Source organism: Puntigrus tetrazona, chromosome 3 (assembly GCF_018831695.1).
Source record: "Puntigrus tetrazona isolate hp1 chromosome 3, ASM1883169v1, whole genome shotgun sequence".
NCBI lineage: Eukaryota > Metazoa > Chordata > Actinopteri > Cypriniformes > Cyprinidae > Puntigrus > Puntigrus tetrazona.
The window spans coordinates 19,200,362-19,219,072 of NC_056701.1; the positions used below are offsets into that span (position 1 = coordinate 19,200,362).

At 38.7% G+C, this 18,711-nt stretch overlaps 1 protein-coding gene across 1 annotated transcript in view; it reads left to right on the plus strand.

Moving 5' to 3' along the window:
* The first annotated feature begins 3,117 nt into the window (after positions 1-3,117).
* Positions 3,118-18,711, plus strand: part of xylt1 (xylosyltransferase I) — a 58,407-nt gene continuing 42,813 nt past the window's right edge. The window contains exon 1 of the mRNA XM_043235770.1: positions 3,118-3,517. Within this exon, the coding sequence (XP_043091705.1) occupies positions 3,251-3,517 (267 nt within the window). The 5' untranslated portion in view covers positions 3,118-3,250. The remainder of the gene's footprint in view (positions 3,518-18,711) is intronic.

The following is an 18,711-nucleotide window of genomic DNA, read 5'->3' on the forward strand; positions in this document are numbered from 1 at the left end:
GATCAGGTAAATGTCATGCTTTTTGTGCTTCATGTAACAGGTCTTGAAGTCTGAGTGGGTGTCATTTCAAAGTATTTCGGTTTTTATGTCTTGATGTGATGAATATTCTTGTGATGCTGTCAGCCGTTTACGTCTGCAAACACTTTGCTCTGCATGATGTGTAATGAAACACTTTTTATTGCAGTTTGCAATCTTGTAAATAAAGGGAACGTGAATACCTTTCCTTTTTAACTGATTCTTAAGAAACTGATTCTTCTCACTGGTATGTAATTTAAATTGATTGTTGTTACATTGACTGTAACAATTTTAATTCTTGGCAAGCTGCCAGCTTAACATATATATGTTTTTTATTTACTTAAAAAGGTTGACATTGGCAAAACGTTGACATAGTTTCTTTGCAGATGTGAACCCTGGAGGGGAGGAGAATGGTGTTTTGTGTATACACGTTTAAGGTATTTATATGAAATTGTAACTATATTTTAAAATATTAATGTTGAAGTAAATGCACCCTGAGCATTAAAGTGCCACTATTATGGATTTTTGAAAATGACCCTTCATGCAGTGTGTAACAAAGCTGAATGAAGACATCCTGCAAAGTTTTACATCTGAAAGTGTTCTGTGTATAAAGTCTCCCAAAAAAAAAAAATTGACTATGATACCGGAGTTGTTTCTAAAATGAATCCCAAGCTAAATTAAACATTAGCATGTTGCACGGCCATTCGTTGATCTTTTCCCATTGGTCTGAATAAAATACGAATTCATTCTTTGCCACTAGGTGCTGTTTTTATAGCTTTAAAAGCTCACAAGCACTGCTTTAAATGAAATCGACCGATCACCGGAGGGGTCTGGAGAAATTAATTGTCCAATGAATCGTTTGGGAGTCGTTGAACAAATGAGGTAAGTATAAATACATATTATAAGAAAATGTTTTTTGACCTTGCATGCATGTTTGTTGCTTGGGACTCCCAAAACTAAAAAAAATGAACACTTTAAGACTTAAAAATCTTGTGCACGGTGATATTTCACAGAAGATATTTCATTAAAAAGCCATGCGTTGAGTTCTGAGAGCATCTGATTTCGTACAGATCGGTGTAGAGACCGTGAGAAGGTCTTGCAGAAGAGGCATATGGAGAGAATGTCTGCCCAAGGGCACATGTTCCCTGACTTCTTACTCCAGTTCTCCTTCTGCTAGATCTAACGACCCATACATGCTTATACTGACAGCGAATGTCGACATGCATAGCCCCTTCGTAACTGCACACCTCAGCGTCTGCTGCCCGAGGGAGTTGAGGGGAATGAAGTGTGACTGTGCCCCCTGCTTTCTTTCAAATTCATCAAAGCCTTGTGATCTCCATCTCAATGAGAGAGTTGTGAATTATAGAGCAGCAGCATCGGAGAAGCTGATTCAACTTTAATGATGTCAAGAATGCTGTGAACAAACAGCAGTGCTCTCTTGGCTCTAAGCAGAATCGCATTCTCACGTATCTCTCTCTTTATTTCTCTCTCTACTGAACTTCTAGAGGAACGAAAGAGGGACACAGAGGGTATCCCCATGGAAACCGTGTCTCCTCGTCATGCGAGTCGCTATGCGGGATGAAAGATGGTCTCAGTCTTGATTAAAAACTGTAGGCGATGCTTCACCTGGGTCCACCGTATTGGGAAGTGATCTTGATGGCTCCCTGGGGTTATCGCTCTTTTTCTAAATCTGACAGGTTAACACTATCAATTAGCGGCCATTGATTGGTGAACAATAACAAAGGCTGGTTGAAAGATGATGTAGCTGTTCACCTTCACCCCCGAGGCTCATACAGCTGCACACACAACAGTTCGAAGCGACTCAACAAAAAGGGGAACCTCAGAGTTTTGAAACTTGCTGATGTTTCACACTGATGCTTTGTGGTTTTCTTACAGGATTTATTCTTGAGCAAGCAAGGATTTTATTATTTCCATTATTTCCATGGGTCATTCCACTAAATGGGGGCTTTTTGTGTCCATCCCTAACAAGTGTAAAAAATAGACTTATAATGAATATCCAATGCCAGTAAAATATCTGATATAATGAATATCTGATGTCAGTTTTTAAAAAGATTTTTTATAACACATCTAGAAAAATCCATAAAAAAACAATGTGATTTTAATAAGGCTTTTTTTTTTGTCCTTGCACTTTTTATTCTAAACGAAAACTAATATTTTAATTTACTCTATATATTACAAAAAAGCAAGTTTTAGTGGGCACATTTTAATAAAAACACCAAATTCACCTTTATTTAACAATATTATCATCATAGCTTCTTCTCAGTAAAATAATGACCATAAAAATTACAGTTAAAACCACCACGTTTTATCACTTTATCATATATTTTCTTAGGTTTGTCTAGAGGAAGGTAAGTAATCACTGTTGAAAACTAGATATTTGTAAAAATATAAACATTAAATTGTCTTTCTTTTTTAATGCAACATATACCCTATACAACCATATCATCTAGGTATTAAAAAAAACAAATACCTGAACATGAAAAAAGGAATATTGTGCATAGCCTGTTTTTATGTGCTTGATTGATCTGGGTCAGGAAAAATGCAATAATCACAAATAAATGCAAACTAAATATAAATAAATACAAATATTTAATTTACATGTATTTTGTATTTAATTGAAATAATATACTGTGAAGGCCAAAATTATTAGAACACTAGTATTTTCATTTTAACCGTTTTTTAGCTGGTAAAAAAAAATGGAGTTATAATCATTTTGGCCACCACTGTATTTAAGATATAGTAGGCTATAAATAAGTTATATAAACGGTCTTTCTAATCAGTTCCCTGTAGTATGGTGACCTTGCCTTGGGCTCATGACTGGTAATGAACTGTAAATTTGCAACCATGTTCTCCTCAACCAGTTGCTATTAAAAGCCACGGCTATCCCTGAACATATATCAAAATGTCCAAGTGACCTAACGCAACAATGAAGTCACTTTTTCACATATAAAATGATGATACAAATCACCTTTCCGAAATGAAAAGGCGCCCATTTCGTGGATGACCCCCGTGTGGTTTACCTGTGTCACCACGAGGGGGCGCAGACCACATCTCCCCCTCCCTCTCTCTCTCTCTCTCTCTCTCTCTCTCTCCTCCAGCGGAGCCCTTGCCAAACGCCCCTCTCTCCCTCCCTCTCCACGCTTCTCTCGCGTCGCGGAGCCACAAAGCGGACCGTCGGCGCACGGCAGAGGCAACTCGCCGCTTCAGGGTGAAGATGTACGGCGGTCTGTGCGCCCGTAAGCTGGCTCGCCGGTCGCGGTCCGCGTTAATCGCCGCGCTGACGGTGCTGCTGGTCCAAACGCTCATCGTGTGGAACTTCAGCAGTCTGGACACCGGAGAAGAGCGAAAAGACAACGGCAGAGAGAAGAGGGACCGGATCGGCATCAACAAAGCCTACAGCGAGTATCAGAAGAGCGGCTTCCAGAAGAGGCATCAGCAGCCGCCGCTGGGGAAAGCGTCCAATCGACACAAACAGCAACCGGTAAGACGGCGGAATTTCCCCGTTCACCGCGCTCCATTCATTCCTCGCGGTCCGCCGTCATAACGGGCCCGCTCTCGGTCGGAAATGATGTCTGATCCCCAGACCGAGCGTTTAGGGGTGTTTCTGCGTTCACAGACGCGGGCTGGGTGTTTTGTTTGCGAGGCGATGAGATGTAGCTCTTGTTGTCATGACTGTATTCCGCGGATGAGAAGGTGACAATCGCGCGCGGCGCGTAAAATGCAGTTTTGCTGGATACTCGCGCGTCTCGTGTGACGGATCGCTATCTGTTAAAACTCCCGTTAAGTTGTTGCCGTTGCGATTGCGTTTATCGGCGGAATAGGCGTTGCTTTCCGATTATGTTCGCGTTGTATTGTTGACGAGAGTGATCTCTTGATGACCTTTATGTAGAGTGAACGGATTTATAATCCGGTTTCGTCGCCGCGAGTATCGTGTAAAAAGCGTGTGTTTTCGTATTAAATACGCGGCGTTTCTTCTTACCGAGCAATTTCATAATAAGAACTATACAAAGCTTTCGTCGTATAAATTAAAATGTGTTTTATTTGATTGCATGCATTAACTAATCGAAGTCAAAATATAGACGAAATATCTTGACTGAAACGTCCACTTGCTATGCGACGTATCTTTAATAGTATGTTTAGTCATTTAGTTGCAATACTGATTAACCCATCAGGTTTATACATTTTCTTTATTGGCAGCTCATTATTAGCCTATATAATGAGTCATATAAATTCCATCATATGTCAAATGTGACTTGATTTAAGCAGATTTTTCTAACAGTAACACAAAAAGCTCCTAATAATTTTGTCCTCACTGACAATCTTCAGTGGCCGCTTAAAAAATATTTTATTATTGATTTTGTGCATTCGTAACATCTTCCATTCGGTTTGTAGCTCGAAATGCTGGGTTATCTATCTGAACATGATGCTCCCGCTCCAGTCTTTGCCTGCAGCTTTGCTGACAGACCCTTCATGCCTTTTGCGTTGCGCACTGTGACCCGACTACGTTAGGTAACAAGGGGTCAGATCAGTTAAAAATAGCTCTTTATAGTTACGTTTTCTCTCTTTAGGGTGTAGCATCTTCTAAAACTCAAGTATTTGGTCAAAAAGCTAACGTTTTTGCAATGACGGTTGGCCACGCCACATGAGAGGAAAACCGCCGGATGGGTCACTATGCTTGTATTTGAATTTTGCTCAGTACCAATACAGTATTAATGTTGATGTTATTCACAGAATTACGCTGCCCATATACCTTCTAGATAGGCATCTAGGGTGTATGAAACATTCAAGTGTTTGTAATGAATTCACACAGAACACCTTAAGCGCCCCACCTCGGTGAAAGCGCTACACTCCCTCATCAGTCTGCCTCTGGGTTTTTTTTTTTTCCCCCAGATTAATTGATACTAATTATCATGTATCATCTCATTAACATAATTCTCTCAAACATAGGTTCGCCTAATCTAATTAGAAATCTCTCTGTCATCAATAGCTGTGTTTGAACAGCTTTCTCCTCACTGGAAACAAAATCATCCTAATATCTGGGTAATGAAAAAACATGCAGACTGGAACAGATTTCCACTGCAGGCTAATACTAACATCGCCATTTGGCTTCCATGTGGCACGGTTCTTTTTAATTGCAGAGGTGTTAATTTAGCTTTCTAATCCAGGTGTAATGTAAACTACAGCGAGCCTGGAGCGACGTTCCATCTCATTTAGTCCCTCGCTAATATCCCCACAGACTTGTTGCTCTATCTGTGTCTAATGTGATAATTCTATTCTTCTGTGGTCGTATTTAAGCCCGCAGTCTAAAGTGCACGTTATAATCCCTCCAGCACTAATCGACGGCCGATATTCGCAGCAGGACTTGCTTCTCAGACAGTTTTGCCTTCGAGTTGTCGCAGTTTGGCAGGAGTGTTAATGTCCAGTAAATGTGTGCATGTCAGCAGAGTGGCTCGATGCCATCCTGCCTCGGCAGTGTGAAGTGTGTCCGTCTTTCGGCGCGGGCTGCACTGAAATGCTCCCTGTAGAGCCATCATCTCGCTTGAAGCCGGCTCTGCCGCAGGAAGCTGCCCTGCGCCGCTCGATTCGTTCGAACGTAGCTGGTCGCAATAATAATAGAGCGGGGCTCGGGTGACCCCAGCGCCGGTCACCTTTTCCGTTTTCTTGTGCACCCTCTGCTCTTCCGTGTCTGCTCTGCTCTCGGATTTGTTTGTGGCCTCGATGGGCTGTTTATTCTGGCAAACGGGATTGGCTGAGGATTAAAGTGGGCACCCGATTGTTTCAGCTGTTTATCTCGATCCTCGTCCTGAGACGGCGAGGTGGGAAGTCTGGAGCGAGAGTTAGAAACATGAGAGCGTTTCAGAAGATGCATTCAAACCCCCCGAAGGCTCCTAAACCTGCTGAGTCCCACAGACAGGAAATAGATGCCTATCGGTTTGATTTTGTCCGAAATGAATGTTCATCCTACACTGTAAAAAGTAATACCTAGATCTAACTTATAAAAAGTGAGGCAAGTGGCTGCATTGGATGTTTTAAGTTGAGTCAACTTGCAGTCTTTTTTAAGTATAATAAACACAGTAACATTACTTAATACAAATGCAACAAAATCAAGTTGAGGTAACTAATAGTACTAGTATTACTTAGATAAACCTACTTTTCTTGGTACAGGTAACTTATTTATGGGTTGCTACAAGCAACCTGTACTCATTTTAATTAGGTTTTATGAACTTTATGTTTTTAGTAAAATTAATCTAATCATATTTGAATAAACATTTTAATTGAGTCCTGACTATACCCTCAGAAAAGAAATTTAAATGTTTATATTCTAAACCCTACAGTGATTAACTTTATATAAACAGACTGTCAATAACAATTACAAAATCAACTGAAGAAGAAAAAGATAGGATAGACTGAAGACAACATTTATTCAGTGTCAACCAGTGTCACATTTAACAATGACTACAAAACAGGCCATTAATGTGGCTGCACATGTACACAATAATATAAAACAAACATTGTGTAAGTGTAATTTCAACCTGTTCTGAACAGTTAAGTGAAATAGCCAAACTGCCCAATCTGCAATGTTTAGATAAATGTAACTGTGAGCCATAACATCACATTGTATTGTCAAAAACAAACGAAAAAGAAAATCTGTAAGATTTTTGTATTTTAAATCAAAATACTTGTAAAATTCAGAGACTTGTAAAATGATGGCAAACAATGTCAGATGTCATTGAGAAAACATCTAAGATAACTTAATGAGGAGATTGGTATACTTGGATGATGGCTTAGGACGCATGGGGTCCAATCCCACAAACAGCCTCTGATATATCTCGAATGTGTACACCAACTTTGGGGATACTTGAGGTCGAGGGCATATGTAAGTCCAAACAAGAGGCAGCATGCTTTCTGACAGGTTTGGCACACCTCTGACCACGGGCTTTCCTTCTATGATAATTCCAATTGTGTCGGGATGATGGCACATGTAAATTTTCAGTGGGCAACTGCCAAGCTCAGCCTGCACCTCGCTTTCATCATGACTCTATTGGTGGAAACAAACAAACAAAAAAATAATCAAGAGTTAGGTCAGATGAACAGGCAATGAGAGCAGACAGGTAAAAGACAGAAAAGACACAAAGTCAAAATTTTACTTTTGTTGCTAAAGGTGGTGAATATTAGATACTTTGCAATTTTACCTATGTTTTACTTACCTGGGAATAGTTATAGCTGCAATTGTATCTTTTCTTAATTTTTTCTTACCTGAATATGAAGCTTGAAGACCCTCAGGTAACAAAAGTGCTTGGGTATCTAAAGACCAGGAAAATACATGTTAGAATAAAGTTAAAAATCAGTTGTAAATGTAATTGATTTAAGTAATAGGTTAGACATAGTTTTGCAGAATAATTCTTTGCAGAATAAAAAAACGTGGATCAAATCTCTAAAATCAGACAGAGAAGTCTAAACATACATCTCTACAGTCAGTTCTGTGCATCTACTTTAGTAATGCAAAAGTATAATAACATGATCTCTGATTTGCCCGCAAAACTATTGCCTGAAGGCTCTAAACTGCGACTGTTTCGATCACATATGATTCCGAAATAATCTGTGCAATCTCAAAATATAACGGAGGGCATTTGTGCAACTAATTAATACCTAAGTATTTGCGTTTTTAAACAAGTCCATCCTAAATGTTGTAACAGTGGCGATGTTAGCAGGTGCTGCTAGTAACAGGTGAGCCACTGCTATCAAATTCACTAGCATCTCTGCTGCTGATAACGCAGCTGCAAAGCCCACCGGAGACCGCATTGTTAATATGAAATGAAATAAGTTCTGTAGTCATGGCTACTATGTGTTTTAAGGCTACTTTGGCTTTAATTTTACCAATAATATCATTTTTAACCGTTAGTTAAGCGTTAACTTAAACTAGCCTAGTACTAATGTTAACTTAGGTTAACTTTTACCTTAGCGCTTAATGTCCAATATTTTCATTATCAGAACGGCCGTTGTCGGGCTTGTCGTGTGCAGGATAGCTGGCTATACAGTGCAATTTGCAAACCTAACCTCAGCTCCCTAGTAGAGTAAGCGATTTCGCAGTGATTCTACATCAATCACTCGGTTAAATTTGCTCAACTTACCGTGTTAATCAGTCCTGAAAAGATCCGCTGCAGCGTTCAAACAGTTGAAGTGTCGAAGATGCTGCATCTGCCTGGGCAAGTCCCCGCCAGTGAAAAATGGATAATGCCAACTACTAAAAATTTTAAAATATTTACGCTTTGATGAACAAACCTGTCACACCGACAACTGCTCTAATAAATTGTGTATGTCAACTCACTTTTATAACATTTCTTGTACACAACAACCATATACAAATAACTACCCAAATAAATTGCAATAGCTTTACTTAAAATATATTGTTATATAAAAACTGATATATTTTAAGTAAAGAGGAAGTATATTAATACGTTTTAGTATAAAACAAATAAAATAAACTAGATTAAAACTATTTAAAGTATTTAAAACCTACTTTGTGGGTGTAGCACTTTTTACAGTGTAAAGGGTTTTAGGAATTGCTCGGGGGTAATTTGTTGTTTCAAGTATTTGTGACCCTGGAGAACAAACCCAATCATAAGTAGCACGGGTATATTTGTATGTTTCACCCAACAATACATGTGTGTGGGTCTAAATGATCGATTTTTCTTTTATGCCAAAAATTTTGTAATCATCCTACTGTTATGTAGCAAAACTTAGTAATGTGCATTGCTAAATACTTAATTTGCAGGCATTTTTTAAAGGCATTTTTCTCAATATTTGGATTATTTTGCACCATCAGATTCCACATTTTCAAATGTTGTATCTCAGCCAAATATTGTCCTATCCCATAAAACCACACATCAATGGAAAGCTTATTTATTCAACTATAAATCTCAGTTTCAGACAATTTACCTATATGACTGGACTTGTGTGACAGGGTCACATTTTTCTGTTCTGGCTTCCGACGGTGCAGATAATCAGAGTCTAGTGTGTTTGGTGCGTCTGTCTAAAAAGCACCGTGAGCCTTTGTTGTCTGGCTGTAGTTCTGCACTCTACCTGGCCTGTGTTGACTCAAACGGAGCAAAATAGATGGAGGTGTGACTATTTCCTTTTTGTACTGCACTTTGTGTAACTGCCGACTGCTCTTTAATAACACAGTCACAGCTCCGCCGGCTCAAATTGTCTGCTCTTCAGCCTTTTTGATTAAAGAGACGTGAGACACAGATGACCTCTCACCTCTCGTGGGCCACTACGCTGCCTTCTTAAACATGGCATTAACCCAAGCCCACACGCAATCTGTGCCCAGTGGAAACACTGCAGGAAAATAAAATCGTCTGTTTCTCGCATATTATTGTTTTGACTCATTTGTCTTGATTAATATGTTTAATGAAATCGGTGCAGAAGAGTCAAAAGATTTCGGTTGTTCTTGTTTGGTTTCTTGTGGTCTTTTACTCTTTCCTGAAACCGATACTGGAAGTTACATAGCTTGTGGAAATAGGGATGTTGATTGTATATAGTGGGAAGTGGATTAAAAAGTGTGACCTTTTTTTTTTTTTTTTTTTTTTCTGTTAAATAAGCTCATTTTAATCATCAGTGTATTTTAGTTGCAACTTTTTGGGGATACTTTACTTATAAGTACTGTTGTGCCATGTAAACAAATAATTTATATATGGAGGAATCGTCTAGTTGGTGGCTTGGTTCAGTTCACTAATTGGTCTTCAGGAGAACGTGTGTAATTAGGTTGCATTTGCATTTACTCGACCCTGAAAAAAATCTGTTTTATAAACAAACTTGTTCATAAAATAACAAATTTACATGTAATGCATATGGTAAATTGAATACATTTGTATAAATTATATGATATAGACTTAATGCATGTTTGTATATAATATTATATAGTGTAAATGTATCATATAATGCAGTACAAAAACTGTATTTTTATTAAACCAAAATATTATTATGTGTTATTAGTATGACAAGTTTTATATAATTTTTTTTCCCTCACTTTCTATTTCTGTGCTAAAAGAGGAAACTGTAGATGAATTAGCCACCCGCACTAATTGAAAGATTTCAGCGAGCAGATGTAGGTCTGGGTAAAACATGGCAGTGAAGGGCTGTGATGTTGGCGATTAAGTTGATTCCACATGTGCTTGGCGTGGTTTGGGGCCTGCGTTAATGCAGCAGTAAAAGGCACTTCCTTCATTTGCTTTAACATGCGCTCATTAGCCAGATGCCGCCGCGCACCAGGTGAGCGGGACGCCACGTTTGTCTTGTTACTGCATGTTCTGATTCTCCTCAGGTCAGCCAGTCCCCATGCTCAAACACCGCTCGGGTCCTGTCGCCGCGGGACGTTCCTGATGCGAGGGGAGTCGGGTTTGATGGTGATCAATCTCGTATGTCGTGCTCAGCGTGTGCGCTGAATGTGAATGTGTTCGTTATCTGCCGACCGGTCGCCACCTGAATTAGCGGTGGCCTCCCAGTGGGAGGGGCTCTGGGGACCGACGGTGACATAAGTGTTCATATAAACACGCGCACACACACACACACACACACACACACACACACACACACACCTGTGGGGCTCTTTCTCACTCACAGTAGCATGTGGAGTGATCTTTCCTAGAAGAGCTCCAGGGAATTAACCCATAGATGACTAGGCAGACAGAGCTTAGGAATAATGAAGCCTAGTCTTCACTTGCATCCTTACCACCAAGCCAAGTTTGTAGGCGTGTATCAGGGTTTCTGTGATTTATTTGTTTATTTTCTGTTTGTTGTAAAATGTATGTGTGAATTCCCGATGACACAATGTCCAGTTAAAGTAGCAGAAAAAGTCTAATCCAATTTTTGTTTTATTCGAGTCAATTCCCTGCTGAGAATGTCAGAGATGCTTACATAATTTTTTTTTTTTTATAAAATAAAAAGCCATTTACTGAATTTTAACAGCATTTATGGATAATTTGTATTTCAGTCCATCATTTTAACAGGAAAAAAGGAAAGAGGCAAACTAAGCCACATTTAAAATATAAATAGCAAAAATAACACCATACGAAGTGCATGATGTACAAAGTAATGGTGTAACGTAATTACTTTTGTTATCAGTAACACAATAAAAAAGCAATTTTGTGCATTAATAAATAGAGCTGTCCCATTGCACCAGACTGATGCTTATCAGTCATATTTTGTTAATAATGTGACCTAATTTGACATAAATTAACGCAGAGGCCCCCTTTATTCAAGACAATATTCGGAGGCTCCCTCATTTGCATCTGCGTATTTCTACTGGTAACAGTGACAGAGTTGCTTGTTTTGATTCACAGAAAACTAGGAAAGTAAGGATTCATAGTTTGTCATAGATTCAAATTGTGAATTTGTGCGTTCATAATTACGGTACATGTGTTTTAAGTGGACGATATTAACATTTTTTAAAAATCAGTTGCACATTACAAGTTTAACATGTTGTTTTATAGTGTTTTTTGCGTTTGGATAATTTAGTTGCAGAGCCCCCCTGGAGGGCCCCTGGCCCCTGGTTCAGAACCACTGAAGAACACACCTTGCACTTTTAACTACCCAACATTAACAGTTGTTGGGTGACCGTTTTTTTGCCATTACGTTGCAGTTTTTTATTTATTGAAAAGATGCGCACTATCCATAACAAGACGATTTCAAAAGTCAATGCACAAATACGCATAACATAACCGATCAGAAAATAGACCATGACTGTAATTTTCATAACTCATTCAGAGTAGTAGATAATGATCGTTTGTTACACAACCTCTACACAGCCCGTGATATCACAGCGCAAAAACACACCAACATTCTTCCCCTGTTGTCCGGCCGGCTGTGTGTCGTTCCCAGTCACGCAGCTAATTGTCTTAGCAGAAACTCTGTAGTAGATACATTGTCTTTCTCTCGCTCTTTTCCTGTTATTGAGTTGTTCCATCCTCTCCTCTCCTCTGCTTGTCGTGCAGTGCTGACTCACACTCCGTCAGTATGCCTGAGTGCTTACAGGCCATCGCTCTGTCTCCGTTGCCTCTCTCTCCTCATCTCCTTCTTTGTCTCTCTCTCTCTCTCTCTCTCTCTTTCTCTCTCTCTCAACATTTGATCCAGGCTAGTCGTTGTTTTGCTTGATCATCAGAAGTTGCCCCAGGGCGCTCGTTTGCCCCAGCTTCAGTTGGACAGCTGCCCTGTTAGCATTTCCTCCTCTCCATTAGCTCTTAAACAGGGAGGGAAGTATATCTCAGACCTTGTAAAGATTGATGACGGCGAACCGGGAAAGTTGCGCCAGGTTGTTTTTGCATGGCTTTTGAAGGCTAGAGGCGAATGTTTGTTCGTAAGGCTACCATTGTTCCAGAGGAGCAGAAAGGACCAAACCGAACACTTTCGTCTCTCTTTCTCTCTCGCTCTCTCTCTGACTGTTACGTAATGAACCGAGCCAACACCTATTGATTTGTTTCTCTGTGTTAAGCTGATGGTTATCAGAAACAATTCCATGATGTGCTCTCTTAATGAGCGGGCTCGGTCCCGCTGCCTCGCCGGTGACTTCATCTAGTAAAACGAAAGCAAGCGTTCGGGCCGATTTTATAGTTTACACCGAGCGCCGTGATAAAGACTTTCTTTTCCTGGCGCAGCCACCGTCGTCAAAATGCTTTCAAGAGGCTGAATGTCTATTGTGTTAGGGTAGAATATTTTGCTAGCAGTGCTTTATGTCCTTTGTAAACATGTCCATAAAAAGTGAGCTAATTGTTATGTAAGCTTGACAGCACAATAGTGGCCTGTCACAGATATTGGAAAAACAGCAAATTGGTGCACCGTAATGCTACCATTAACATAACTGTGGTCGGTCGCTATTCATACTTGGCTAAGTATGCCGCTACAGGCCCTTAATTCTATCTCACCCCTGTCATTGTTGGCATCTATTTGTTATCGCTCATTGTGTGGAAATGGAAGGGGGCGGGGCTTAAGGATGCTTGGCGAGCAGTTGGGGGTGACGGAGCGGCGTTTGAGTATTGACTTTCTTTTGGAAAACGTGTGCGGCCAAGCTTTGATGAATTCTGCGCAGAATATTAAGGACGAAGTGATACTGAAAAATAATATTCCTGGAGCCTATAATGAGTTTCATGCTATGTGGCCAGAGTATAAATTCTATAATATTTTGTCCAAGTTAATTAAAAATAAACTACGGCACGTAATTACTCATTCTACAAAGGAATCATTATAATGTACAGTATAAAAATGGGGTATTCTGAGATCTTCTAAATGATTAAAGAGTTAAAACTGTGAGAGCGGTAACCTGAATGTGAATGTAAAGAAGACAGCCGTGAACTATGCAAATGCAAAATCGACCGATACAAATAGATAAAGAAAAAAAAAATCAATATGTAATATAGGCTGATATATTACGTATTCCTATAATAAATACAGCTTAACTGGTTAAATATGCCGCTGCTATACAAACACGTCAGTACATGCATTAATGCTGTATGTGTTAAGCTGAAGATTGAAGAAGACGGCGGCTGCAGATGAAGAGAGGGGTTGTGTGTTCATGTGAATGCGTTCAGTGTGAGCGGTGGAAAGCGTTGGTCAGGGTGTGTGTGACTGTGAGTGTCGAGGTGTGTCAGTGTGACTCTGTAACCGTGCGTTAGTCACATGAATGAGGCTTGTGTTACAGCCACGACGGAAAGGAAAATAAAATCTAGGTAGTGCTCACCCCACCACTCCGCTACTTCTGTCTGTATTCCTGGCTGTCTCTTTGTCTGTGCGCTTTATTAGCATGACAAATAATTGCACACGCATTTGCCGCTGAGTAGCATAGAGGGAAATATTTTACGAAAACAAATATACTAATACATTCAATTAATATTAATCAACATTTCATTATGGATATTCATAATTCATCCTATTTTACTTATTTATTCTAATCTTGTTTTTGTTATTTTCGTGGCTCAGATTTTGCTCTTTGAATTGCATTGAATTGTTTGAAAGGTTCTTCGTGAATAAATTTTAATTTATTTATTGCACACTTCCGCCCAGTTTACACATTAATGTAGTGCTCACTTAAAGTTAATGTCATAACACTCTGAAATCAAAATGAATATCCAGTTTTCATTCTGTCCATCCCGTGATGCCTAAATTATGGTTTATTTTAGGGCTGCACAATTAATCAAAATTGTAATTACAATTACGGATGCCACTATTACAGAATCGTTCAAAGCAGCAATTAATCAGTTCAAAATCAATTTAAGCATAAATATCATTTAATTTAAATTTATAATTAATAATTGCAATTACAGTTTCGACAATAACGACAATTATCATTTTTTTTCATAATCGTGCAGACCTAGTTTATTTAGCAGAAAGTTATTGAATTATATAATATTGGGCGTTTATCATTTATGATGGTAATTATCTTTAATTTTTATAGTTCAGCCTTATTTTCAGCTATGTGTGGACTCGGCGTGGAGATCGAATTCAAGCTTGATCACGTTTTTAGTTTTTTAGATTTCATTAAAAATCATTTTTAAACGGCTACAATCAATCCGCTTTTCATCAACGTGTTTAAAAAGGCAGTATTCAGTGGAATCATCCTCTTTTTTTAGTCAGTGTCAGTCTCCCCCACACCCCCTCAGTGGCACTCCCACACATCCAGCTATATTCACACACACGGCATTCAAAGCTATGCACTACACACACACTCAACTAGAGAAGATCAGCTTTAGTCAAACAGGTTGAAGGGTCTCGGTACACAAGGCCTGCGAGTTTGTTATGTCTGTCCATCTCTGTCTCTCATCCTGTCTCGTCTCTGAATAGGTCCTCTCAGTCAGTTTCTGTCCGCCGTGTATATTGTGTCCTCTGCATTCCTGCGCTGAACGCGGGCCAAGCCGGCTCGTCCGTGTATCCATCGCCACCATAATCCACCCAGCATCAGATAATCACGCTACTCTACAACAGCCTCATTACACACGGCCTAATATCAGCCACAGATTTTAGCAGATGCAATAACAAATACTTCAAATCCGTAATCCCAAGAGTAGACAAAAATCCCGTTGGTAAGCATCTTAAACTAGTTTTTGTGTTTGTTTGTTTTTGTCTTATGCAGATAGCGAGAGGCATCCTGGGAATAAGGCCTGGTGTTGTTTTATGCTCGAGTGTGAAATTCAGAGAATTTAAATCACTCCGTGAAAACTTTCAAGGCCTCGTTTGCGTCGTCTTCTGCTCTCAGAGATTCGTCGTATCTCGTTTTTTGTTTCGTAAACTCCTCCGACGTCAAAGCTAATAATCCTCTCGCCGTTTCTGTATCCGACTGAGAATCATTCGCGGATGTCTGCGACGAGTTTAACGCGCTAAACGAGGAGAATATTATCTCGTTATATTATAATCACAAATAGCTTTGTCTGCAAGCCAACGGGTGCTCCCAAAACGCCACCTTTTTTCGAGCCACAAATGCCATTTCACCCATTCCATTATACAATATGCATCCCGCAACGGAGACCTAATTAAAGTGCGCTAGAAGGGCATAATTCTAGGCAATGCCTGCTGGGGCTTGTGAATCATGTCGGCTGCATGTGACCAAGACGCAGACTCTTTCACAGCCCCGGTCACGTGACTCTTCCGCTCTCTTTTTTTTAAGCGGCAAATAAGCGAATGCGAGTATATCACACGCTGGTGTGAATTCCCACCGAGCCTCTGAATGTCCTTTAGTCTGCAGGCTAGGTTATGCTAATAAACTCCCTCTGCCACCCACGGTTAGATTCCCCCGGCAGAACAGAGGGTCCCGTTCGCAGTCTTTTAGGCTGAACCCCCTGCGATTCCCTCCAAACAGCTGGTCTGTGTGTTTGCACAAGCAACAGCGGGTGCAAACGTAAAGGTTGCGATTGATTTCTGACCGGGATCTGGAGACCCACCCGAGCCCACTGTTGTTGGAGATGGTCTCAGGTCGGCCGGAGAAGCGTCTCGAGCTTCCAGGCTCAGTCTCGGGCTGTGATTAAGTACAGACTTCCATGTTCGAGGAGAAAACTGCAATTTTATGTGCATTTTCTCCTTTAAAAAAAAAAAAAAAAAACCTGTTAATCCAGCGTCTACTCAAATCCCTGGCGTAATCCTCAGCAATCCCAGAGGGTTTGAGAATACTTTGTGTGTTTGCTAGTGTGTCTTTATTAACTCTTTGTCTGCCCAGACCGCTGATGCTAGAGCTTCTTATGCGAGTGCGATCTCTGCCTCAGACAGCACGTCCACAGTCACCTCGCAGTTTGTTTGCAGATCGCCTGATGCATATTTCATACAAACCTAGAAAGCAACCTTCTCAGTCTGGCAAGCTATAATCTGACTGAAGGTAGTGATGCACAGTATATGCGTAATATAGCATGTTGGTTATATTAGTCCACATTGAGCTGATTTTCTCTCTTTTTTTTTTTTAAATGACACTGATAAATCCTAGTGAAAACTAAATATAAGCGTATATGAAATACACAATTTCATGCTAAGTATACTACAGATACATATACATATTTATGTGCTTAATAAAAAATACCCTGTAAGTGTACTTTTAGCATGTTAAACTGGTATACTTCAAGTCTGCTAAATTAAAAAAAATGATTTCATACTTAATTGTGTAGAAGTAATTCTGAAATTCAACTATAGATATACTGCAGTATATTTGATTGTGCTAAAGTGGAACTATTGAAATCTTTAAATATCTTGCATTTAAAGACTATTATTATTATATTATTCGAAGATCATATAATGCTCATTAACAGTGACATTAAAACACATTTTACGCTTAATATTAGCACAAGTAGTAATCCGAATAAGGCTTAATTGTAATGTTTATATTAGTAAGTCTCGAGTGATATTAGATTTGAACTATACTTAGTATTAAATTAATGCATTTTAAATAATTATTTTTTACTAGGGATCAGTAAGATTTTTTTTAAATTATACTTTTATTCAGCAAGTATGCATTAAATTGGTCAAAAGTGACTGTAAATAATGTTATGTTAGGAAATATTTATATTTTTCATGGATTTGAACGTTCAGTTTTGCCATTACAGGAATATATAACATTTTAGATTACATTCAAAAAGAAAACTTACTTTAAACTGTAATAACATTTACAAATGTTAAATTAATTATTAACAAATTTCAGAATTAATATCCATTTGAATCCTTTAATTTACAATGTTGTGAAGCCTGAATTCACTTGTGGCATTTGTGATTTAATTAATTTTTTTGTTTTATTGTAAATAAATTTAGACAAAGCGGTGTAGCATATTTATTGATATCCGCTACTTTACGTGAATGAGTGGGTGGTTCTTAGCAAGAACTTAGACCAGACCTTTTGTCATTTAGTCAAAGGTCTGGAAGCGAGCAGTATAACATGTGCTTGGTAGCTTAGCAAAGCGTCCTTCTCTCGGGAGACAGCCCTTTGATTTGAGTGTGATTCGGTGGACAGGTGAATCATCTGATTATGAATCAGCCTCCCACACGGTCTGCGCTTCTTCGCTTTAAGCTGTGGAGAAAGATTCGCTTAATGTCAAGTGTCTGGTGTACGGGGACAGACCAGTCACTGAAGCACGGCGCTCACTTCGACTTTTTCACTTTGGGGTGCCCTTTTAGAAACTCCAGAGAAGAGAAATGGGGTATCCGTTTAAGGCCAAATTCACAACCTGAAAAGGTTGAATAGCTGAATGAAAAGAATACTAATGAAGAGAGGGAATTGGCTTATTCTGACTTTGCTTGTGCCCTCTTCTTCTCCATAGTAGAGTGCGGATGGCTGGTGCCACTGAACTGAGAGGTGTCATTTTATGGTCAATTACAAATTTAAGCTAGATTTGTTACCTAGGTTTAGGCTAGGTTTTGCCCAGTAGTCTAACAGATTACTCTATATTGAGAACTCCCTTCAGTCCCTCCATCAGTGAAAGTGTATATATATATATATATATATATATATATATATATATATATATATATATATATATATATATATATATATATATATATATATATATATATATATTGCTAGTTTTATCATGCTTTAAATAAAAAATCTTTTGTTTGTTGCTTTGAGCATTTACTACAAATATATTACATTTGCAAGCACTTTTATCTAGTATCTAGTATGTTATTTATGTGCTAATATGAGAAATATCATCATTTTAAATTAGCATTTTATTTTATTTTTTACATTTTTTTTGTCACGTTTTAAATTTTTTGTTCTTATTTTTAATCTTTTACTATGTCTAGCTTTATCTGTATTTCAGTTATAGTTTTTGTCATTTTTGGTACTTTTTTTAAGATGTCAATTGTTCATCTGATATAGTTTACTTCCGCTTATTTGTTTTTATAATTAACAATAATAGCATTACTCAGCTTTATGTTGTACTGTTTAAGAAAACTTTCTTGTACTGTTTGAAACTTAGCAGGTTTTCTCAGAATTACCTTCTCGAAGGAGTATGAATTCAATTACAGCTTGATATTTCAGAATATCCACATTTTTTAAAAAATAACCAACTTTATTGGTCATAGCTAATGATTGTAATTTATATAGTCTTGCTGATAACAACATATATACTAAGTTTTGTGTGTGTAGAAAAAACTAACCTGCCACTTCTGATGAGCTTTTGCCAGTGTTTATCTATCATTAATTCTGAT